Raw genomic sequence first — 26,003 nt, 5'->3', positions numbered from 1 at the left:
TATTTATTTATCTATTTATTTTTTGTTCTTCCCATGAGTGATCGTACCGAACAAGTGGTGTTATAAGATCGGGAGAGTGCTCACATGAAAAGAAAATAAAAAGTTCTTGTTCCCTTTTTGAGCGACCCAAAATGTTGGAAGGTAACTACCCACCCTCCCACGCCCTTTTTACCCAGTGTCGGCCGATCCAAATGTTTATATTGCCATTTTATGTACTATAGTTAAAAGGTTTATAAACCGTGCTTTTGGGGATGACATAACCCCCATTTTCCCGGAAAAAGGGCTGCAAGCTATAAAACTTGCCCGTATAGATATTTTTGGAGAGGGTGGGGAATTTTCTGCTCGAGAATTTTCCATTGGGGTGGAAATTTCTAAGGGCAAACTTTCAAGGGGAGATAATAAACGGGGAGAAACTGCCAGAATTCATTTAGGAAATTCATTTCATTTCTTCTAAATTTCTCTGTGGCGACTCAATTTTACAATTGAAGATTTTTTTTTTGGGGGGGGGGAATGGTCATGGGTAAATTTTCAGTGGGGTTGGATTTTTTTTGGAGAAATTCTCAATGGAGAATTATCACCAGAAATAATTCTCCGTCGGACGTACTTTCCATTGGGAGGGGGGACGATTCCGGAAAAAACATTCCAAATAGGGAGGATTTCCAATATTAATTGAAGAATGATCAGAAATCAAATATAAAACAAGTGTTTTTTTTTAATGATTGTATGCCAAGGAGAATTTTTCAGAAGAAATCATAAGCAAGATATTTTCTGGTAGGAATTTGCAGTGAGGATGGAATTGTCCGGGGCAACTTCTTGGTAGTGGAGGGGAGATTTACGTGGGGTAAATTTCCATGGAGGAATTTTTCCTTGGGTGGGGATTCCCATGGTGGTGGAGATGGGTTTCCCGACATTATTTGAAAAACCATCAGAAATTAAATTTAAAAAACTTTTTTTTTAAACTGAACGTGAGGAGCAACATTAAAACTCAAAACGAACAGAAATTATTCCCTATATGAGGGTGACTGCCTCTTCCTCAATACCCCACTATTTACGCTAAAGTTAGATCTTTTGTCCCAGTTCTTAAAGAAGGACTCCTGAAACATAGGGATCGCTTAATTAGAATAAGAAACACTTTTGAAACTTTAAAAAACTTTACCGTACTGAGCGGAGGTTGAGGAAGGACAACTCCCCTCATATGCGGAAAAAATTCTGTTCATTTTAAGTTTAAATGTTTTTCCTTACTTTAGGATGATTTTTTCTTTTAGTTAATTAGAGGCAACCCTATGGGAGGGGTGGTTGTATAAACTTCTGAGGGGGCTCATTCGACTGGAAATCAAAAGTTTTATTACCCGTTTTAAGAATCAAAAGTGATAGGAAGACAACCAGCCCCCAGCGCATTTTTTCGCCAGACACAAAGGATCAAAATGTTAAGATAAAATTTTGTCCAAAACAGTTCGAAGCTCAAATAACTATGCCCCCGGGGTTCAAAAAAACCCTCCCAACCCCCGGGATAAGGGTTATAAGTTATGCAAGTTGCATGGTGATATCATATAATTTTTTTTTACGATCTGTAATTGAAAGTTCCAGTGCCATTTTCAAGAATTGTAGTCCCTCTTTCCATGCCCTTTCCCCCAAATGCATCCGATCAAAATTTTGCAATAGCCATTTTGTTCAAAATGATCTAAAGGTCAAATAACTGTGCCTTCAGGATTGTTTTTTATGCAATAGGTGTTGTTATGCATATTGAAAGAGAGAGAGGGAGAGAGAGAGAGAGAGAGAGAGAGAGAGAGAGAGAGAGAGAGAGAGAGAGAGAGAGAGAGAGAGAGAGAGAGAGAGAGAGAGAGAGAGAGAGAGAGAGAGAGAGAGAGGAGAGAGAGAGAGAGAGAGAGAGGCGGAGAGAGAGGGAGAGGGAGAGAGAAAGAGAAAGAGGAAAGAGGGAGAGAGAGGGAGAGAGAGAGAGAGAAAGAGAGGAGAAGAGGAAAGAGAGAGAGTTTTTCCTTTATCAATAAATTTACAATAAAAAACACTTCAACATTGTCTCCCCTGTAAGGTTCTATGACCAGAAAAAAAAAGGTAGAAAAAGCTTATAACACTAAGGTGAAATTTTAAGGAAATGTTGAGAGGAATGCCAAACACAGTAAAACAAATCATATGCTTGCTAGTTATGGAAAGGGAATGTCCGCAATATCAAAGGAACGGCTGAAGGTATTAGGTTGAAATGTCAAGCTATATTTAGCGGATGTTGAAGAGAGACTAGAGGCAAGCCAGCCTCCCGTCCTCCTTTTTCGGGCTTTTTTTGCTCCCTCTCCTTAACAATGATCGAATCTTTATGACTATCATTTTGTTCAAATAAGTTTAATGGCTAGGCCTCCAGAGATGCCTTATCCCACCACAGATCCTGGGCAAATATTATAAATTATGCAATTTATCCATTGTTTACATGCAGGATTTATTGTGGGGGAAAGAGGAAAGTTTTCATTCTGGGTGTATCCAAAACGCTGTGGGTATTAAGGTGAAACTGAGGTGAATGATGATAGGTATATTATACAAAATCAAGATGTGTAATATCTTAAGAAGTGCTGAGGTATTAAGTTGAAACTTTTAGGACATGTTGACGGGGATATTTTAAAGTATTTGGAGGGCTGCCAACCTCCCTTCAATACCATCTTTACCTGCCCTCTCTCCAAAAACATTCCTAAAATATTGAAACAGAAATGTTTTTTTTTTAAATAGTCTAAAGCTCAAATAACTATGCCTTTGATAATGACATAATCCTCCACAGTTTTAGAGAGGTATGCTAATATAATAAAACAATCTATGGGCATGCTGGTTGGCAGATGGGCGTATCATCTATATCTTAGGAACAGTTGAGAATATTAAGTTCAAGCTTACGAGGTATATTGAGGGGGATATTGAAAAGTGACTGGAGGGCTATAAAACCTCTCCACTCTTTGCCCTTGAAATATGCCCCCTAAAGCCCCAAGGGCAACGATTGTACATTTTACAATTTATCCTTTTACAATTAAAGGATTTATAATTAGGAAAAGGGAAAATTTTTGATTCTACGTGTGTTCGAAAAGACTTCATTAAGGCAAAACTTGGAGGAATGTTGATGAGGATGTTTAACTAAATCAAAATAAAATATAAGTATCCAGTCAAACCGTTCGTGGTAACGAAGTGTAAGTAAGGAGCGACCCGGCTCAATAGTAACCGGAACTCTAAAGAATGGAATTCTGATACCAATAGATATATTAAAAGAATTGTTTTTTTTATGCTGATTTCAAACATTTAAACTTTATTAAGTTTATTCTTACCCATCAAAGGTTACGTGCCTGAGAAAATTTTCCTGAATTTCGAAAAAAGGGGGAACAGCCCCTAAAAGTCAGGTGATCTTAATGAAAATAACACCATCATATTAAGCCTATTAGACAACCCTACTGTGTAGGTTTCAAGGTCCTATATGCAAAAATATGGAATTTTTTATTTTTTGCCAGAAGAAAGATAACGGATTGCGTGTTTGTTTATTTCATTTTTTTCCCCAGAGGTGATGGTATCGACTCAGTAGTCCTAGATTATCGGGAGAGGGCTCATTTGAACAGAAATTAAAAGTTTTGGTGCCCTTTTCAAGTGACCATAAAAATTGGAGGGCTACTAGGCCCCCTCCCCCTCGTTTTTTCCCAAAATCGTCTGATCAAAATTTTGAGATGGCCATTTTATTCATCATAGTTGAAAGGCCCATTAACCATGCCTTTGGGTAAAACATGACCCCCCTAAAGCCCCAGGGAAGGGTCTTTAATTTATAAAATTTGCACATTTTTTGCGCATAGTATTTACTATTGGGATGCATACATACATTTTCGGGGGGGGGAGTGATTTCCTGCTAAGGGTTTTTCCACGGGGGAGTTTTCCATGGGGAGGGAGGCTTCCAGGGAGTGAATTTGTCAGGGAAAATTATACACTTGAGGAATGTGCCAGAATTCTAATACAAAATTCTTCTTATATGTCTTGCTTTATCTTTTCCGTCTCAATTTTACGCGCTGAGTGGTTAAGAGTAATTGTCCGGGGTAAATCTTCACCGAGATTGAATTGTCTAGAGGATATTTCCGTCGAAAGGAGTTTTCTCCGCGAAGGTTGCGACAGATTTCATGGCACTATTTAAAAAAACACCAGAAATTAAATAAAAAACAAGTTTTTTCAACTGAAAGTAAGGAGCAACATGAAAAGTTAAAACAAACATAAATCATTACGTATATAAAGGGAATTGGCCCCTTATCAAAACCTTGCTCTTTACAATATTGTTTGAATTTTGCCCCAATTCTTGAATAATGACTCCTGAAACATGAGGGCCATTTAATTAGAACAATAAGACGACTTTTTAAAAGTTCTAAAAAATTTAGCGTAAAGAGCCAGGTGTTGAGGAGGGAGCAACCCCCTTTATATACGTAACAATTTCTGTTCGTTTAAGTTTTAATGTTGCTCCTTACTTTCAGTTGAAAAAATTTGTTTTTTTATTTAATTTTTGAAAGGATCATCTACAATATCTCGAGAACAGCTGATGATATTAAGCTTAAACTTTCCGGGCATGTTGAAAGGGCACCCATTTCGACTCCCATGCCCATTTTAATTCCAATTTCCCCAACAACATCTAATTAAAAATGTTGGAATAGCCAACTTGTTCAAAATGTCAAATAAATATTCTTCCGCTATACACAAATCCCTCCCCTCACAGCTCCTGAGGAAGGTGTAAGTAGTATCGTGATAAGGCTTTCGACGACACACATAGCAGATTAACATGGTATTTCTCTGACAGCCCTATCCCTTTTGCCATGATAGCCCTGTTAGGTCACGGCATCCTTGTTTCTAGCGGTCACTGGCAAGATTCCGAGCGCATGTCCTTGCAAGATTTCGAGCGGTTGGCAGGCTTCCGACAACATCCATAGAAAAATTAACATGGGATTCCAGTGACAGCCCCACTATTTTCACTTAGCAACCGCCATTTTTAGTACATTGCCTAGAGCTCTATTCTGGAAGACGCCCAAGTTTTCCAATTTTGTTTCAGTATTGGCAAAAATCCAACCCCTCGCATGATACTGAGCGCATCCCTAGGAAAATAGCATATGATTCCTACTGGAGCCCTCTTTCTGGCTGGCAAGATTCCCACCCATGGCAAGATTCCGAGCGGCTGGCAGGTTTCCTGGTATTCCAGGTGACGGAATTTTGTTTCAGTATTGGCAAGATTCCGAGCGGCTGGCAAGATTCCGAGCGGCTGGAAGGCTCCCCAGGATTCCTGGTGACGAAATTTTTTATATGAGTAAGCGGAGGGCGGTCGGGATAATAAACAAGTAGCAATAAATTATGTTACTAGCACCTGAGCAATGCGGTCAGCTGGCAATATTCCCATCCTTGGCATGAGTCCCGGCCCCATTATTTTTGTAAAGGATTAATCAGAGTGTCATAGGGTTCAAAACCCTATGATTTTTAAAAGCCAGAATTTAATTTGTACTTTACTGAAAAAAAAATCGAATGAATTTACTGAAGAAAATGTGCATTGTCCGTTTGGTATACATATGCGGATTTTTATTCCTTAAAATCTTAATTAATTTTTGATTTCTTAAAGTTATAAAAGTGAAAACATTTAAAAGCGTTTTTTCAGTAAAGTACAAATTGTGCTCTGGCTTATAGAAAGCATAGGGTTTTGAAGCCTACTCAGATTAATTTCTGCTCGTTTTGAGTTTGACTTATTTTAATTTTTGTTTGTTTGGGTTTCATCTATTTATTGATACTGATTTGTGGTATTTGTATGCTTGGTAGATTATTTGATTCTATTTTGTTCGTTTATGGTTTAATGGAGTTCTTTTTTTTGAAAAGCTTATTTTTTGCAAAAGGCTTTTTTGATTAATTCGTTTTATATTGACATAGTCTTTTTCAGGGAGATAGACGGAGCATCTTCTGAAGTTAAACAACCATCACTATCATAAAAACCTTACATACCCCCTGGGCATAGCTTAAAACCCTTGCCCCTAATCTCTGGGGTTTGTTTCAACCCCAAAAGCCTTGTTATGTGATATTTAGGCTATTTTGAATAGAATGAATATCTCAGAATTTCTATTAGGCGCATTTCGAGACAATACGACTTGTTTGTAGGGGGGGGGGGAGGGAAGGATAGCTGGCCTCTGATCACTTTGACTCTTAAAAACAGCATGGGAGTGTCTGATTACCAGTCCAATGAGCCCCCCTCCGAAGTTTATATGACCACACTTTCTATCAAAACCCTGTTTGTCCCCAGGGCATAACTTACAACCCTTGCCCTGAGGGCATGGGGGATTTGTAATCCTCAATGACATAATTTCCGAGACCTTTCTGATAGACGGAACAAAATAACTATGTCAAAATTTTGATTGGAAATGTTTGGGGAAATGGTAGGCGTGGGAGGGAGGCATTTGCCCTCCAATCACTTTCGACTATTAAAAAGGGCACTAGCCCTTTAAATTTCAAATCGATTGAGCCTTTTTTTGAGGATTGTCATCGTCAGAGACATAATCTCTGGACTTCAACTACGTTAAACAAAATGGCTATGTCAGAATTTTTATTGGATGTGTTTGAGGAAATGGTGGGCGTGGGAGGGGTTTTTGTTAGTTTTCCTCCAATCACTTTTGACTAAAAAGGGCACTAGCCCTTTCAATTTCCAGTTGAATTAGCCCTTTTCGAAGCTTTTATGACAACACTCTCTATAAAAACCTTCTATGCCCACAGGGCATAACCTATTACCCTTACCCTGAGGGGCGTGGGGGGGGGGGGTTATCATCCTCAAAGACATAATATCTAGAACTTTCAGCTACGTTTAAAAATTAGCTATCTCAAAAATTTGATTGGATGTATTTTGGGAAATGGTGGGCGTGAGAGGGGACTTAGTTGCTCTCCTATTAGTTTCGACTAGCCTATTAAAAAGGGCACCAGCTCTTTCAATTTCCAATTGAATGAGCTCTCTTTGAAGATTCTATGACAACATTTACTATAAAAAAATCCTTATATGCCCCCAGGGCATTACTTACAACCATTGCCTTGAAGGCTGTGGGGGAGGGGGAAGGTGTCATCCTCAAAGACCTAATTTCCAGAGCTTTAAACTACGTTAAACCAAATGGGTATCTACAAATTGATTGGATGTGTTTGGGGAAATGGTGGTCGTGAGAGGGGGGTTAGTTGGCCTCAAATCACTTTCGACTATTAAAAAGGGCAGGATTTCTAGACCAGGGCACTTCGTATCGAAGGAAATTTCGTAGAAACTTCGAAAAGCAATCATTCTATTGGAAATTGAAAGAGCTGGTGCCATTTTTGATAGTTGAAAATGATTGGGGGGCAACTAACCCGCCTCCTACGCCTAAAATTTTCCCAAACACATCCAATCAAAATTTTGAGATAGCCATTTTGTTCAACGTAGTTGAGAGGTCCCGAAATTATGTATTTGAGGATTATAACCACCCTATAGCCCCAGGGCATGGGATGTAAGTTACACCCTGGGGGCATATAAGGTTTTATAGAAAGGGTGGTCATACAAACCTCGGACGGGGCTAATTCGATTTATGGTCAAAAGTTCTTGTACCCTTTTTAATATTCAAAGTGATTGGAGGGCGGATACCCCCCCCCCCACACCTCGTAATTTCCCAAAATTTATCTTATAAAAGTTTTGATATGACCATTTGTTGTTGTAGAAACTTAAAAAAATGCTGATTCCATGGGTAATTGAACAGCTTAGCGCCTGTTTTAATATCTCTTTTAATAATCCAAAGTGATTGGAGGGCAACTAACCCCCTCCCAAGCCCACGATTTCCCCAAACACTTCCAATCAAAATTTTGAGATAGTCATTTTGTTCAACGTAGATAAAAGGTCCTGAAATTTTGTCTTTCAGGATGACAACCCCCAAACAGCCAAGGGTTGTAAGTAAACCTCGGAGATGACTCATTGGATTGGTAATCAGAAGTTTTAATACCCTTTTTAAGTGATCGTAGGGTGAATACCCCCCTCTCTCCTACACCTTGTGTTTTCCCGAAATGTATCTGAGAGAAATTTTGATATGGCCCCTTGTTGTCCTAGAAACTTCAAAAATGGCTCATTCGATTGGAAATTGAAAGGGCATTTTTAATAGTCAAAAGCGATTAGAGGGCAACAAGCTTCCCCACCCCACGCCCATCAATTCCAAAAATGTATCTAATCAAAATTTTGAGATAGCCATTTTAGTCAGCGTAGTTGAAAGATCTGGAAATTATGTCTTTGAGGATGAAAACTCATAGCCCTCAGCGCAAGGGTTTTAAGTTATGCCCTGAGGGCACATAAGTACCCTTAAGCGTTCCTAAGACGTTACAAATACCTTTTTTCATAACTTGGATGCAGTTCGTGTCTCTTGATTTAGCTAAATATATCCTACCAACATTCCCTGAAATTTCACCTCAATATCTAAGGTTTTTACAGAAAGTGTATTCGTAGAAACTTCAAAAAAGCTCATTTGGTTGGAGACTCAAAGGGCTAGTGTCCTTTTCAATAGTCAAAAGTGATTGGAGAGCAAATATCCCCCTTCTCACGCCCACCATTTCCCCAAACACATCCAATCAAAATTTTGAGATAGGCATTTTGTTCAACGTAGTTGAAAATTCTGGAGATTATATCTTTGAGGATGACAAACCCCCCAAACCCCTCAGGACAAAAGTTATAAGTTATACCTTTGGGGCATATAAGGTTCTTATAGAAAGTTTTTTCGTAGAAACTTCAAAAAGGGCTCATTCGATTGGAAATTCAAAAGAATAGTGGCCTTTTTAATGGTCGAAAGTGATTGGAGGGCAAATACCCCCCCCCCCCTCATGCCCACCATTTCCCCAAACACATACAATAAAATTTTGAGATATCAATTTTGTTTAACGTAGTTAAAAGTTCTGGAAAATAGGTCTTTGAGGAGGATAACCCGCTCAGAGCCCTCAGGACAAAAGTTGTAATTTAAGCCCTGGGGGCATACAAGGTTTTTATAGAAAGTGTTGTCGTAGAAACTTCGAAAAAAGCTCATTTGATTGGAAACTGAAAGGGCTAGTGCCCTTTTTAATAGTCGAAAGTGATTGGAGAGCAACTAAGCCCTTTCTCACGCCCACCATTTCCTCACACACCTAATTAAAATGTTGAGATAGGTATTTTCTTCAACGTAGTTGAAAATTCTAGAAATTCTGTCTTGCCCTATAACCATCAATAAAGTAACAAATAAACACGTGCCCATGAGGTAAAAAACAAAATCGTGTTTTTTGCTGCTAGTACCTTAAAAGTTCTGTTAAGGGGCTAACAGTCATCCGGAATCTGATTTGAACCAGACACTATTTAACTTTAATTGTGCTAAGAAATGTTGATGAATGCCTTTAAACTTAATAAATTTTAAGTATTTGTAATCAGGATAAAGTACATATCATTTTGATGTATATATTTGTTTCCAAAATTTGGTTAGCTAATTCTCTCTTTAGCTTTCTCCCATTTTCCTGGTGTTGTTTTGTGTGGCCTATCACTCACACAAACTGAAGAGGTTCGGTATTGGTGATTCATTCTAGATTGAAATCTTAATTTGAGAGCGCCCTGCGATATCACTGCTTGCAAGTTAGTGAGACACCTTGGAGTTCAAAATCTTTTTCAACATTTTCTATCTTTCAAAACTCTGCCTTTATTGAACTAATTCTTAGTAACATTTATATAAATTATGGGTGCTCCATTTGTATGAATAATTTTAGTTGTAATGTTAGGAGAGTTCTGCAGAATATGGATATAAGACTGATATAGTTGTAGCAATGATTGTGGCTATATTTGAGCTACGGAACGCAACGAGAAAGAGCGATGTGTCCAGAAACATAGGTCCAATCAGTTCGAGATTCGTTTCCAGGTTTCGTTCATTAAGTAGAAAGTGAACCACAACTTAAGAATAGTTAAAAAAAAATACATTTTCAGGAATTGGTAGTGTTAATGGTTCGGGATAGGGTTTTTTCGTAATATACTAATTTTTATTATTATTTTCTTATTGCCATTTTTTGTTTGCTTACTTGTTTTTATAAATGAATTGTATTTTTTTCAATTTTTTTTTCCATAGATATGGCATAAATGATATCGAGATGGTTGCCTTTTAAAGCATTTTTTCACTTTAATGGGATTTGCTATCACATCGAGTTTTGTTAAGAAAATTGTCAGAATTAGATTTAGTTCTCTCAGGACGAGTTTGACAAATTAATTTTAGCTATGGATAATTCTTTCTTTTGCAGGGACTATATAGATGTATAGCATTTTAACGTTTTCGCTATGAGTAGTCATTATTCATACATATCATTAAGTATTTTATGGCACCGCAATTCCTTATGCTAGGATTGAAGTCTCTGAGTTTCTAAAATAAGTATGTCATGTTCTACATTTAAAACTAAAGAAAGGTTTATACTTTTCTCAGATAAGAATTTATGTTTGAAACTGTTCAATTTCAAAATTATTAAATTTAAATTTAGTTTCTTTCAGATTTCTTCGAATGATATTGAAAAGGCTAACAAGGAATTTGGAAGCCTAGATAACCTTGTAAGCATGCTACTACCGAACACTGGCAAGAATATCTTGAACAGAACTCCATCATTAGAAAGTATAGGTGATCTCTCTGATTCAGTATCATATGAAGATGATGATTTGGCATCTAAGGGTATTATTCGCCAGAACCTAAAATATCTGCAAGCTGTTAAAATTGTAAGTATTTCTTGAAAAAAGTGTAGATTTCCATCCAGGCGTGAGCCTAAACTAACATTATAATATTCGAATTCTAAAAGTAGTTTCCGGTTTCGTAGGTGTTCCGTTAGTGACATACAAAAACATGATATGTTTCGAAGGGGAAGGATTTAGAAACCTGTGCTTGGGCCCTTGGCCCTGAGTGTCAGATAAATGACCTTTTTGTTAACTTAATTTCATTTCTTTTTAATTTTAATACTTCAACCATTAAAGAATCCAATAATTATCTACCCTCTGAAAAATGCAGGCTGCGGTTAACTCATACAGGAAACAAAAATAGCTTGAAAAGCTGAGGGTAAATTTTATATTTCAATTTGAAAGGGTTATTCATTGCCTTTGGTCAGAGTTCGCATTCACCACCTTGGAGGCAAATCGCGAAGTTTTTTGTTTGATTTGAGTTCGTTAGTTCGTTTTTTTTTTATCCTGACATGTGAAATAGTATGATTTTAAACTTCGTTCTGCATAGGCTTGTTTTAGCATTTTTCAAATGAGGTAAAGTCTAAAAAGATAGTGTTTTTGGAAAAGAACACTCTTTTTGGAAAGAAGTGTTTGGGTGCAGGAAAAGGGTCCTATGCTATTCGAGATATCTTTCCCGATGGAAGATAGGGTTTGGAAAGTATTGTCACGGGCTTGTTATACCGTGGGCCCATACAGTGGGCCTTACTACTTTCAAGCACGCCCATACCAGATTCTTTCAAGCACGGCCATAGCAGATTTACACAGGGAAATTAATATATGGTTTTTAGTTATGATTTGGTTGTGGTTGCTGGTTATGTTTGTTGGTTGCTGGTTTTTGGTTGTTGATTATGTTTGTTGCTTATGTTTGCTGCTCATGTTTGTTGCTCATGTTTTTTCGTTATGGTTTTTGGTTGTTGGATGTGATTGTTGGTTGATGGTTATGTTCTTGGTTATGCTTGTTGGTTGCGTTTGTTGGTTATGTTTATTGGCTGTTAGTTATATTGGTTATGTTTGTTGGTTTTGTTTGTTGGTTATGACTGTTGGTTTTGGATATGATTGTTGGTTTGGGTTGTTGGTTATGTTTGCTGGTTATGTTTGTTGGTTATGTTTGTTGGTTGTGTTTGTTGGTTATGTTTTTTGGTTTTGGATACGGCTGTTTGTTATGTTTGTTGGTTGTTGGTCATGTTTGTTGATGGTTATGTTGTTCTTTGTTGGTTGTTAATTGTTGGCTTTGTTTGTTGGTTATGTTTGTTGGTTTGTATATGTTTGATAATAAATGAAGTTTCTAGCCAATGCCACCCCCTGTTTCTATTTCCCCTTGATGTTTTTCTATTAAAAACCTTAGACGGGCATTATGAAACATGTTCAATATTTACCCTTAGCAACCACCATTTTTTAGCACATTAGATAAGTGGAGCTACCAGCCCCTAAAGCCGTCACACCTGTGCAACGCGGTCACCAGTTCTATTAAAGGGAACACATTTGGCAAGATTTCCAAGACAAACCCCTCTTGATTCCAATGACGTCATACGACTTACCCTATTCCAAACGACAGGTGCAATATGCTTGCCGGAATTTAATGTAACCTTGCGACAGGAACCCAAGGGGGAATACTTCCTTATAACGTAACGACAGCACACACATTATAGGATGACGGTGCAACCATCACTGTCACGTAATACTTTTTAGCATTTTCATTTTTCGCCTGAAATGTTCAAAGCATTTTTCTTTGTTTAACTTAATGGCGGCACAAACTTTATGTAAGACCAGCGCATCTTACGCAACGTCGGCATACATCATTCTGGCATATTATTTTTCGTTCGAAACGTTGAACGTATTTTTTTGCTTTCTTTAGTTGTTTCTTTTTACTTCTTTAAAAAAAAATTTACAAACAAAATTTGAAACACAGAAAAAAACAGTTAAAAGCACGACAAACAAAAAATAAAAGGTGAAAAATGGCTTGTTGTAATATATGCAAAAGATTCATTTATTATAGAAAGGTGATAGGGTCCAAGGAACTGGTTCTAGAGGAGTAGGCTTGATATCAGATGCAAATTTTTTAGACATTATTGAGGTTATGACCGAGAGCCCTTAACGAAAATTTACGTAACAAAACTTAAAGATAATTTATGCTATATTAAGAGCTTTTTTTTAACGAAATGCATCTTTTCTTAGACAGAGATGTTAGATGTCACTCCCCCTCTACCGAAAAAATTATTTAGCACTTCACACCTTATCTTTAAGATCTGGAGTGTACTAGTCCTAGGAAGTGCGTGCCACCCTGGCAAACTATGGGTAGCATACAGTACCCTCTGGCATTATCGTTATTCCAAGGGCATTTATAGATATTTTCATAATAAAAATTATGCCTTTAAATCCCGTGATTCGAGTTTTTCAACCCAAGCCCATGTTTATAACCGTGCAACTGAGACTGTTTATCTGAACCCTTGTTCAACAGAATCCCCGATTTTTGCATAACCTCCTTTTGTCTCAGCCTTTATGCAACCCAGGGGGCATTTCTTCAGCAAAAATATCAAAACTAGCAAAGGGGAAATTCTATTTCGAGAAATTGTTGTTCCCAAGTCAAATATGCAATTAGGGATACTCTGAAAATACAGTGTTTTCGAGACAAGACTATGTAATGGAAAGAAAACACGCATGAATAAAAGAAAGATAAGAGACTTAGCAGACAATTCTAGGGAAGGAGAAGTTATATTAGAGATAGATTTAAAGCGTTTTAAGAGGTATCTTTGAAGTACTTTTAATAATAAAAAAAAACCATTTCTTTGGGTACTTGTTAGATTTTTGACCCCCACCCCCCTCCTCCATGGAAAACATTCTTTAACGCCTCTATCTTAACTTTTAAGCTGTAGAACATGATACTCCAAGCAATTCACACAACAATGACAGTACTTGACAGCCCCCTCCTGACATCACGTCATCATTCCTAAGACATTTTTCAGTCATTTCGTAATAAAAATTATGCATTTAATTCCCGTGATTCAAGTTTTGCAACCCAAGCCTATCATAATACCTCACAGAAAACTCCACATCACCATGGGATTACACCCTCCACCCCTCCATTATCCACACTGGCACCAACCCGCATCATCTCTAGAGCATTTTCAGCCTTTTCTCACCGAAAAAAGCTAGTGAATCTTATTAAACAGTGTTTTTTACTTGAACACCGAGAAACCACCCATTTTTTTGCTAGAGAGTGATACTCCAAGCAATTCACCCCAAAATGGCACATTATTACTGCTCTGTGGCACACCCTCTGACAAAGCCCCATCCCCCGCAAGACATCTTTCAGGCATTTCTTGTAAAAAACTATGCCTTTAAATCTCGTGATTCAACTTTTCGCAAGCCAAGTCCATGTTTATAACCGTGCAGCTGAGCCCGTTTAACTGAACCCTCACTCAACAGACCCCCCCATTTTTTTTCTTAACCTCCTTTTTTCTCAGCCCTCACGCAACCCAGGGGAAATTTTTTTCAGCAAAAATATCAAAACGCACAAGTGGAAAATTCTGTTTCAAAAAATTATTGTCCCCACTTACCCCTGGCAAGCTTCCCGGGATTCCAGGTTTTCTAATATTTATTCAGTATTGGCAAGATTCTTACCCATTTTTAGCACATTGTTTTTCAAGATTCCCAGAATTTTCGTGACCAGATCTAATATGGATGACGCCATCGTATGTCACAAGCTAGACTCCAGGAGCCCATGGGGAATCTCCGAGCACGGCACAAACGTGGGAGTAGCATAATAACGGTGCTTATCTTACGCAAAGACACCTAATGAGAGAGGTTGCAAGATAAGTGAGTCATCTTGCGAGAAGAGTAGGTACCCAAACCGTTAAAAAGTATACTTATGAGCCTAAGTGGAATGGCACTGCGATACTGTTTTCACACATATCTGAGGGCAATTTCGACTAACGATATGCTAGCACTCGAGCATTATTTAAGCAATTATTTACCATATTTTGGGAGTAGGACTCAGTATATTGGAATACACCAGGAGTTAGAGTTGAAATGTACTATAAATTACAAATCTAGTTAAAAGTAATTTTAAACCAAGACTGAATTTGGAGTTTTACGGCTGCCCTTACCTCTTGCCCCCCCGTAGCAATCATTTTCAGAGGACAGACTGGTATTAGAGCTAATTTAGTGCTAAATTTCAGTAGTGCATGTTAGCTGATTTCTACAGTTTGCTCTTGATTTTGTTTTATGAATTTGTCAGACTTTCTTTGTTTTGGTTATGATTCTAGAGGTTGACCATGATTTTTACACTTTGCCCTTGATTTCTATGGTGGTCTTGATTTCTAGGGTTGCCGCTGATTTCTGCACTTTGCTTTTTATTCTTATGGTTATTTCAGGGTCTCTTGGTTTTGGTAAGGATTTTTCAGACACCCACAATAAATTTTATACTTTGGATGCATTGTTAATGATAAGCTCTTAGTTTCTATGGTTTGGTCTAGAGTTCTAGGGCTGGCGATGTCTTGTAGATAATCACCTTATGATTTTTTTTAAATACACTGCCTTTCTTGGCCTTAATATTTTACAGCGATAAGGCATAATCGGAGGTAAAAGAAGACTAAAACTTATGTTCTATGCATGAGTCGCCTTTCTCTCTTCATGCTTTGTAAGAACATCAGGGATTATGATTTTTTTTTCTGGAACACCCGCCTTTCTTGGGTTTAATATTTTTTGACAATAAGCAATAATCATGTTTTGTGGAGGTAAATGACCACTAAAACTTACATTCTTTAAACGAGCTGTTTTCTGCTAGAACTGGCAAGTTTTTCATTTCGCTTCAAAAAACAACTTTCTCCTTTCTACTAACAAACATTTACTTAAAACTATCAAATATCTCTTGGAAGTAACATGATTTTCTTAATATTAACAATTTTTTCTGATATCAGGAAGTTTTCCGTCAAATATAAAAAAAATTCGTAGAAATAACAATTTTTTGTTTATGATAACCAGTTTTCTGTCAGAAGTAGCAAGTTTTTCTTAACACTAACAAAATTTCTTTTCGAGGTAACAACTTTTTTCCTTATTAATAACAAACTTTTAGTTAACACTGTCAAATTTATCTTGCAAGTAACAGGTTTTTTCTTAACACTAACATATTTTATCATCGAAGTAACAACCTTTTTTACCACTAATAAATTTTTACTTAACACTAGCAAATTTCTCTTGGGAGTAACAGTTTTTTTTGTAATAGTAACAAATTTTTTCTAAGAGCACCAAGTTTTCCGTCAAAAATAACAAATTTCTCTTAGAAGTGACAATTTTTTCGTCTATGATAACAAGTTTTTTGTTAGAAGTATCAAGTTTTTCTTAACTCTAATAAACTTTCTCTTCGAAGTAAAAACTTTTTTCTTAAATAATACCTAACATTTAATTAAAACTATCAAATATCTCTTGGAAGTAACAGTTTTTTCTTACTAGTAATACATTTTTACTAATAGCAAGTTTTCCGTCAATGGTAACAAATTTCTCTTAGAAGTAACAATTTTTTGTTTATGATATCAAGTTTTCTGCTAGAAGTAGCAAGTTTTTCTTAACACTAACAAATTTTTCTCTTCGAAGTAAGCATTTTTTCCTTAATACTAACAAAGTTTTTCTTAATATCATCAAATTTCCATTGGAAGTAACAATTTTTTCTTAATAGTAAGAAATTTTTTCTAATTGCAGCAATTTTTCCGTCAAAGATAACACATTTCCCTTAGATGTAAAAATTTTTGTTTATGATAACAAGCTTTCGGTTAGAGGTAGCAAATTTTTCTTAGCACTAGCAAATTTTCTCTTTGAAGTAACATTCTTTTCCTTAATACTAACAAACTTTTACTTAATATTATAAAATTTCTCTTGGTAGTTGGAGGTTTTTTCATAATAGTAAAAAAAAAATTTTATAATAAATGCAAGTTTAACGTCAAAGATAAGATATTTCTGTTAGAAGTAAAAATTTTTTGTTTATGATAACAATTTTTCTGTTATAAGTAGGAAGTTTTTCTTAATATTAACAAACTTTTTCATCGAAATAACAACATTTCCTCTCAATACTAACAAAAGTTTATTTAATACTATCAAATGTCTTTTTGAAGTAACAGTTTTTTCTAAACAGTAACAATTTTTTTTAATAGCAGCAAGTTTTCTGTCAAAGATAACAAATTTCTCTTAGAAGTAACTATTTTTTGTTTAAGATAACAAGTGTTCTGTCAGATGTAGTAAGTTTTTCTTAACCCTAACAAATTGTCTCTTCGAAGAAAGAGAAGAAAATTCAAAATGACCGCTCATGATAACCTAAATTAAATGAACTTAACTTAAACGTATTTAAGTTAATGTAGTAAATAAGTTTTCTAGCAGACAATATATCGAATAGAAAATTTGTTAGTAATAAGAAAAACTTGCTACTTCTAACAGAAAACTTGTTATCATAAACAAAATTTTTTACTTCTTATCTTTGACGGCAAACTTGGTGCTATTAGAAAAAATTTGTTACTATTAAGAAAAAACTATTACTTCCAAGAGAAATTTGATTATTTTAAGTAAAAGTTTGTGAGAATTAAGAAGAAATTGAAACTTCGAAGAGAAAATTTGTTAGAGTTAAGAAAAACTGGCTACTTCTGACAGAAAACTTAATATCATAACCAAACAAATTTTTATTTCTAAGGTAAATTTGTTATCTTTGCCGGAAGACTTGCTGCTATTAGAAAAAATTGTTACTATTAAGGGAAAACCTGATACCTCCAAGACACATTTGATTGTGTAAGTAAATGTTTGTTATTATTAAGGAAAAAAGTTGTTATTTCTAAGAGAAGATTTGTTAGTATTAAGAGAAAAACGTTGTTACTTCCAAGAGAAAATCTGTTAGTGTTAAGAAAAAATTTGCTACTTCTAACAGAAAACTTGTTATCATGAACAAAAAAATTTTACTTCTAAAAGAAATTTGTTATCTTTGACTCAAAACTTGCTGCTATTAGAAACAATTTGTTACTATTAAGAAAAACCTGCTACTTTCAAGATAAATTTGATAGTTTTAAGTAAAAGCCTGTTAGTATTAAGGAAAAAGTTGTTACTTCGAACAGAAAATTTGTTAGTGTTAAGAAAAATTTGGTACATCTGACAGAAAACATGTTATAATAAACAAAAAATTGTTAGTTCTAAGAGAAATTTGTTATCTTTGACGGAAAACTTGCTGCTATTAGAAAAATTCTAACTATTAATAAGAAATCCATTAATTCCTGTAAGTATTAGGGAAAAAAGTTGTGTCTTCGAAGGGAAAATTTGTTACTGTTAAGGAAAACTTGCTACTTCTAACAGAAAACTTGTTATCATAAACAAAAATTTTTACTTCTAAGAGAAATTTGTTATCTTTGACTGAAAATTTGCTTCTATTAGAAACAATTTGTTACTATTAAGAAAAACCTGTTGCTTTCAAGAGAAATATGATAGTTTTAAGTAAAAGCCTGTTAGTATTAAGGAAAAAGTTGTTACTTCGAACAGAAAATTTGTTAGTGTTAAGAAAAATTTGGTACATCTGACAGAAAACTTGTTATAATAAACAAAAAATTGTTAGTTCTAAGAGAAATTTGTTATCTTTGACAAAAACTTGCTGCTATTAGAAATAAAAATGTTACTATTAAGAACAAGCTGTTACTTCTAAAAGACATTTATAACATTAAGTAAATGTTTGTTAGAATTAATGGAAAAAGTAGTTACTTTTATGAGAAAATTTTTTAGTGTTAAGAAAAACTTGTTACTTATAACAGAAAACTTGTTATCATAGACAAAAAAATTTTACTTCTAAGAGATATTTGTTGTCTTTGACGGAAAACTTTCTGCTACTAGCAAAAAATGTTTCTAGTAAGAAAAAACGTTTTACTTCCTGTTAGTATTAATAAAAAAAGTTGTTATTTCGAAGAGAAAATTTGTTAGTATTAAGGAAAATTTGCTTCTTCTAACAGAAAACTTGTTATCATAAACAAAAATTTTTACTTCTAAGCGAAATTTGTTATCTTTGACGGAATACTTGTTTCTATTATAAAAAATTGTTACTATTGAGAAAAAACCTTATACTTACAAGAGAAATTTGATAGTGTAAAAATTCGTTATTATTAAGGGGAAAAGTTGTTACCTCGAAGAGAACATTTGTTAGTGTTAAGAAAAACTTGCTACTTCTGATAGAAAACTTGTTATCATAAACAAAAATTGTTACTTGTAAATGAAATTTGTTATCTTTGACGGAAAACTTGGTGCTAATAGAAAAAATTTGTTACTATTAATAAAAAAGTAGTTACTTTCAAGAGAAATTTGATTGTTTTAAGTAAATGTTTATTAGTATTAAGGAAAAAAGTGTTACTTCGAAGAGAATATTTGCTAGTTTTAAGAAAAACTTGCTACTTCTAATAAACAACTTGTTATCATAGACAAAAAATTGTTACTTCTAAAAGAAATTTCTTATCTTTGACGGAAAACTTGGTACTATTAGAAAAAAATTGTTACTATTAAGAAAAAACCTGTTACTTCCAAGAGAAATTTGATAGCTTTAAGTAAATGTTTGTTAGTATTAAGGAAAAAAGTTATTAATTCGATGAAAAAATTTGTTAGTGTTAAGAAAAACATGCCAGTTCTAGGAGAAAAGAGCTCGTTTAAAGAATATAAGTCTTCATTTACCTCAACAAAATGTGATTATGGCTTATTGTCAAGAAACATTAAATCCAAGAAAGGCTGGTGTTCCAGCAAAAAAAAAACATAATCCCTGATGTTCTTACAAAGCATGAAGAGAGAAAGTCGACTCATGTATAGAATATAAGTTTTAGTCTTCTTTTACCTTTTATCATGCCTTATCTCTATGAAATATTAAAGCCAAGAAAGGCAGTGTATTCCAAAAAAAATAAAAAAGTGCTTATCTACCAGACAGAGTCAACCCTAGAACTCCGGAACGAACTATAGAAATCAAGACCATACCATTGAAATCATGATCAACGTGTAAAAATCATGTTAAACCTTTAAACAGTCATTACCAAAACAATGGGACCCTGACAAATTCATTAAAATCAAGAGAAAACTGTAGAAATCAGAGGTAACCCTAGAAATCAAAATCAAGACCACCGTAAAAATCAAGGGCAAAGCGTAGAAATCATGGTCAACCTCTGAAATCTTAAGAAAAACAAAGAACGGCTGAGAAATTCATAAAACAAAAATCAAGAACAAACTGTAGAAATCAGGTAACATGCACTAATGAAATTTAGCAATAAATTACATTTATATCAGTCCGTCTTCTGAAAATGATTGCTAGGAGGGACAGCCGTAAAACTCCAACTTCAGAGTCTTGTTTAACGGTTCTTTCAAGTATATTTGTAATTTATAAGCAATTTCGACTCTACTTCCTGGCGCTTCCAATATGCTGAGGCAAAATCCTAAAATATGGTAAATAATTGTTTAAAAAATCCTCAAGTGCTAGCATATACTTTGTCAAAATTGCCCTCAGATGTGTGTAAAAACAGTATCGCAGTGCCATTCCACTCTGGCTTATAAGTACACTTTTTAACGGTCTGGATACCTACTCTTGTCGCAAGATGACGCACGTATCTTACAACCTATCCCATTAAGTGTCACTGAGTAAGATGTGGACCGTTATTACACTGCTCCTACGTGTGTGCCGTGCTCGGGGATTCACCGTGGGCTCCTGGAGTCTAGCTTGTGACATACGATGGCGTCATCAATATTAGACCTGGTCACGGAAATCCTTGGAATCTTCCAAAAAAAAAATGTGCCAAAAATGGTCAGGAGTCTTGCCAGTACTGAAGAAATACTAGAACACCTGGAATCCCGGGTAGCCTGCCAGGGATGGTTTTTTTTTCGAAATAGAATTTCCCCTTTGCGCATTTTGATATTTTTGCTGAAAAATATCAGCAAATCAGCTGCCCCCCTGGGCTGCGTGAGGGTTGAGACAAAAGGAGGTTATGCAAAAATCGGGGGTTTTGTTGAATTAGGGTTCAGTTAAACGGGCTCAGTTGTACGGTTATAAACATAGGCTTGACTTGTGAAAACTTGAATCACGGGATTTAAAGCATAATTTTTAACAAGAAATGCCTGAAAGAAATGAAATGGGAAAGAAATGGGCGAATTCTCGGTGTTCAAGCCAAAAATAATGTTTAATGAGATTCACTAGCTTTTTTCGGTGAGAAAGGGCTGAAATGAAGAGATGATGAGGGTGGGTGCCTATGTGGATGATAGAGGGGGGATGTAATGACATGGTGGCGTGGAGTGTTTTGTGGGGTATTATGATGGGCTTGGGTTGCAAAAACTTGAATCACGGGATTTGAATGCATAGTTTTTATTATGAAAAGACTGAAAGATGTCTTAGGAATGATGACGTGATGTCATTTGGGCTTCAAGTCATAATGTCATTGTAGTGTGAATATCTTGGATTATCATGTTCTACAGCTGAAAAGTTAAGATGGAGGCGTTAAAGAATTTTTCCAATGCAGGTGGGGGTCGGGGTGTGAAAATCTAACAACTGCCCAAAGAAATGGATATTCTCATTAAAAGTCCTTCAAAGGTGCTTCTTTACGCTTTAAATAAATCTCTAATATCACTCCTCCCTCCCTAGAATTGCCTGCTAGGTCCCATACCTTTCTTCTATTCACGCGTCTTTTTGGGGTTTTTTCCGTTGCATAGTCTTTTCTCGAAAACACTGTATTTTCAGAGTTTTCTTAATTTCATATTTGCTTTGGGAACAATAATTTCTCGAAACTGAATTTCCTCTTTGCGCGTTTTGATATTTTACCTGAAAAAATACCCCTTGGGTTACATGAGGACTGAGGCAAAACGAGGTTATGTGAAAATCGGGGATTCTGTTGAACGATGGTTCAGTTAAACGGGCTCAGTTGCACGGTTATAAACATGGGCTTGGGTTGAAAAACTCGAATCACGGGATTTAAAGGCATAATTTTTATTATGAAAATATCTATAAATGCCCTTGGAATAACGATAATGCCAGAGGGTACTGTATGCTATCCATAGTTTGCCAGGGTGGCATGCATTGCCATGGACTAGTACACCCTAGAGATTAAAGATAAGGTGTAAAGTGCTAAATGGTTTTTTTTCGGTAGAGGGGGACTGAAATCTAACATCTCTGTCTAAGAAAAGATGCATTTCGTAAAAAAAAACTCTTAACATAGCATAAATTTAATTCTGTTATCAAGTCATCCCTCCTCTGGAATTACTGGCTTGGACCCCTCTCCTCTCATCCTCCTTTAATTTATGTGTTTTATTGTTAATATTTTATACCTTTGTAAGCCTTTTCACGCTTTTTTCCATTCGCATAGTCCTGTCTCGAAAACGCTGTATTTTCCGTTAAGGACTCTCGATCAAAACCTCAATAATGTAAAAATTTTGCATCTAATATCAAGCCCCCTCCTCTAAAACTAGTTGCTTGGACCCTATCACCTTTCTCTAATATATGAATCTTTTGCACATATTACGACAAGCCTTTTTTCACCCTTTATCTTTTGTTTGTCATGTTTTTTAATTGCTGTTCTTGTGTTTTTAATATGGTTTGTAAATTTGTCTGAAATAATACAACTTTTATTTACAAAGTCTGTGTTCTTAAGATTTATTGCTTAGGACTAGAAAAGAGTTTACACAATTTAAACACCCCTTAGTCTTTTATTACTAAAAATACCTTGATAGTTATTGTCTTTGAAAATAAATGTTTCCCCGTCTTCGTGCCAAATTGTCCTCAAGAGCGTGTCAAATTTTGACAGTAACACGTCGTTCTTGTGTTTGCGAAAAACTGGGAATCTCAGGTGTCATGCAATAGGTTAATTTTAGAATATAATGACTAGGACAAAATGTAGATGATAACAGGTCAGTCCTCTCAGTTAAGGCAAAAATCCGTTGGATGGGAATGACCTTTCGAGTCCTGGTGTGGTCAAGGACCTAAAGAAAAAAAAAACAACCAAAGAAAGAACGTTTTGAGCGAAAAATAATATGTCAAAAAGGATATTATCTAACAGTGATGTATGCCGACATTGCGTAAGATGTGCTGGCCTTACATAAAGTGTGTCCGCCATTAAGTTAAAGAAAAAACTGCTTTGAACATTTCGGGCAAAAAATGAAAATGCTAAAAAGTATTACGTGACAGTGATGGTTGCACTGTCATCACATAATGGGTATGCTGTAGTTACGTTATAAGCTGGACTCCCCCTTTGGTTCCTGTCGTAAGCTTACATTAAATTGCGTCAAGCATATTAAACCTGTCCGTTTAAAACAGGGTGGTCTTTTGCCGTCATTGGAGTCAAGAGGGGTGTGTCATGGGAGTCTTTCCAACTGTGTTCCCTTTAATAGTAAAAGCCCCTCACCAGCCCCTCAAGTCGTCACAGGTGTGACGGCTTGAGGGGCTGGTAGCTCCACTTATCCAATTTGCTAAAAATTGGTGGCTACCAAGGGGAAATATTGAACAGGCATTATGTTCCATAATGCCCGTCTAAGTATTTAATAGAAAAATATCATGAGGAAATAGAAACAGGGGTAGCATGGGCTAGTTACTCCATTTATTATCAAATATATCCAAACCAACAAACATAACCAACAAAAATAGCCAACAACCAACTAACAACAACATAACCATCAACAAATGTGGCCAACAACCAACAAACATAACCAACAGCCATATCCAAAACCATCAAACATAACCAACAAACATGTCCAACAACTTTATCCAAAAAAACAAACATAACCAACAAACATAACCATCAACCAACCAACATAACCAACAAATAAAACCAAAAATCATATCAAAAACCAAAAATCAACAACCAACAATCATAACCAAAAAACATAACCAACAACCAACAAAGATAACCAACATAACCAACAAACATAATCAACAACCAACAAACATAACCAACAACAATATCCGAAACCAACAACCAGAACCAGCAATAATAACCAACAATCATAAGTTAATTTCCCTTTGTTAATCTGCTATGGGCATTCTTGAAACAATCTGATATTGGCGTGCTTGAAAGTAGTAAGCCCCCACTACTCATATCCCTACTGGGCATATTTACACACTTCGGAAATTAGTGAAGTAAGAGCTTACAGAACCCTTGGTCTGTCACAGCTGTGTTATAATACCCTAGTACCATCAGTAGTGGCACTGGTGGTACCGTGCCACGCAAACTGCCTTTACCAGGAAATAAACACTACTGACAGTGACTTAGTGGAAATATTAGAGAGAAATAAATAAATTGACAGTCTTCGTCGGAATAATGGGACAATTCTTAGATTTTGAGAATAAAAAGAGATAAAGTTGAATTAATCGAGAGATTGAATTTAAGGGTGAATTTAGATTGCAGTTGTCAAGCCTCTCCACATCTGAAAATTTTACAGGGTGTAAGAACAGACAAGAGCTATAAATTTGGATTCCTTTTTGGCGTAATTAATTAAAAAAAAAATCTGAAAAAGAAATTTTTCAAAGAAAAGTAAAAGCCACATTAAACTCAAGATCAGTATAACTAAATCCCTATAATAATTAAAACCCAAAACGACCACAAATTATTATTAGAGAATAAATGAAACCAAAAACGAACAGAAATTAAATAAAAAATCATAGCAATCAAAAATACAGCGGGCACTAACATAAATAAATAAATAAATTTCAAAACGAGTATAACGTAAATTGAATATGCAAACAAAGGTTACAACGAAAGAAAATCACAACCAACAAGAGTTTGGCTACTGCCCTCTTCTCTAACTGTAGAAGTGTAAAGTCAGTGCGTCATTGGCGCTTTACTGAAAACAAATTACATTACAAATATTTTCTTTTGTGCTTATCATAACATTGACAATAAAACTAAAAATTACAGTGAAATAAAACCTTGAACTGATGAGTTTTCTGCGATCAGTATATTTAGATATTAAATATTCAGTTTAATTTTATTAGTTCTCTCCAAGACCTTTCAAGACACTTTTAACATCCCCATTATCACGCCCTTATTCAATTGATCACCCTTCCCCTCATCGTTCTATTAAAATTCAAACTTAGTGCCTCAGTTTTGATTTAGTTTAACACTTTCCTGAACATTCTCAAAAGGGTGACACTATTTGCTCTAAATATTTTTCTACACATTCTTGCTATACATTCTGTCTGTGATAATTTTATGGACTAGATTAATTATGCTTCAGAAAGTTGAAACCATTGTAATCATAACAAAAAATGATCCTTCGCAATATATTAAATTTTGTTCTGATTAAGAATCATTTACTCTGTTTTAGATGATTTTAGAAATCTCATTTTGGAATTATTATTTTTTGGCAGGGATAATGTTCCACGAAGGGGAAGGGGAGATATTTTCAGGCCTAATTTGTAAAAAGTATTGGAAATTAAATGTAAAAGCAATTTCTTTTTGAAATTTTCAGCGGGGTTGGAATTATCTTAAAGAGTTTTTCGTGGAGGAGGGGGAATTCAAGCTGGGGATATTCTCTAATGTTGAATTTTCTGTGAGAGCTATTTTCTAGAGGAGTGGAAAGATTTTTGGAACGAAGAGATGATTTCCGGCATGATTTGGAAAACAGTCAAACTTTAAAGCATTCCTCCTGCCCCTCTGTGAAAATTCAATCTCCCTGCAAATCCCCCTCCGTGCCGTGAGCAGTCAGAAAGATACTAAAAAATAGGTACCTCAAAATGTCGATCAGACGTTCTAAGGGATGAAAAAAGGAACTGACTTCATAAATAATTCTAGGCTAGGGGCTGGATGGCCTCCAATCACTTTCGACTTAACAAAAAGAGACTAGAACTCTCAATTTTCAATCGAATGATCATCTTCTGAAGTTTGCGCACCAACGAGGGGGAGGTTGATATTAGTAGAGAGGACCCTAGTACTCGTGACAGTACCACGTGGTTTATGGTTTTCTCAGTGAGAATGAAAAAACAGGAATTTTCTCACTTGGAAAAACATGAATTTTGTCACATTTATGGTTGTTTTCATGGATGGATATGTGTGTTGTTCGATTTATTTTATGTTTTTCTCGGATGTCAACATCAAATTATGGATGTTTTATGGTTTTTGTCAGTGAGAATTTGAAAAACAGGAACTTTGTCACATTTATGGATGTCATCAGCAATTCATGTCTGTTTTATGGTTTTCTCAGTGAGAATTTGAAAAACAGGAATTTTCTCACTTGGAAAAACAGGAACTATGTCACAGTTATGGATGTCAACAGCAATTCATGTCGGTTATATGGTTTT

At 35.4% G+C, this 26,003-nt stretch overlaps 1 protein-coding gene across 1 annotated transcript in view; it reads left to right on the top strand.

The window, feature by feature from the left end:
- The window catches only part of LOC148942707 (leucine-rich repeat-containing protein 49-like), a 62,891-nt gene that overhangs the window by 5,296 nt on the left and 31,592 nt on the right, over nucleotides 1-26,003 (top strand). Inside the window, exon 3 of the mRNA XM_089102336.1 lies at nucleotides 10,523-10,741. Coding sequence (XP_088958462.1) covers nucleotides 10,523-10,741 — 219 coding nt within the window. The remainder of the gene's footprint in view (nucleotides 1-10,522; nucleotides 10,742-26,003) is intronic.

This window comes from Artemia sp. Qi Xiang Cuo, chromosome 16, assembly GCF_049724085.1.
Source record: "Artemia sp. Qi Xiang Cuo chromosome 16, ASM4972408v1, whole genome shotgun sequence".
NCBI classification, from domain to species: Eukaryota; Metazoa; Arthropoda; class Branchiopoda; order Anostraca; family Artemiidae; genus Artemia; species Artemia sp. Qi Xiang Cuo.
The sequence above is the reverse complement of the archived record's forward strand: the minus strand, read 5'-3'. Positions and strand labels throughout refer to the sequence as shown.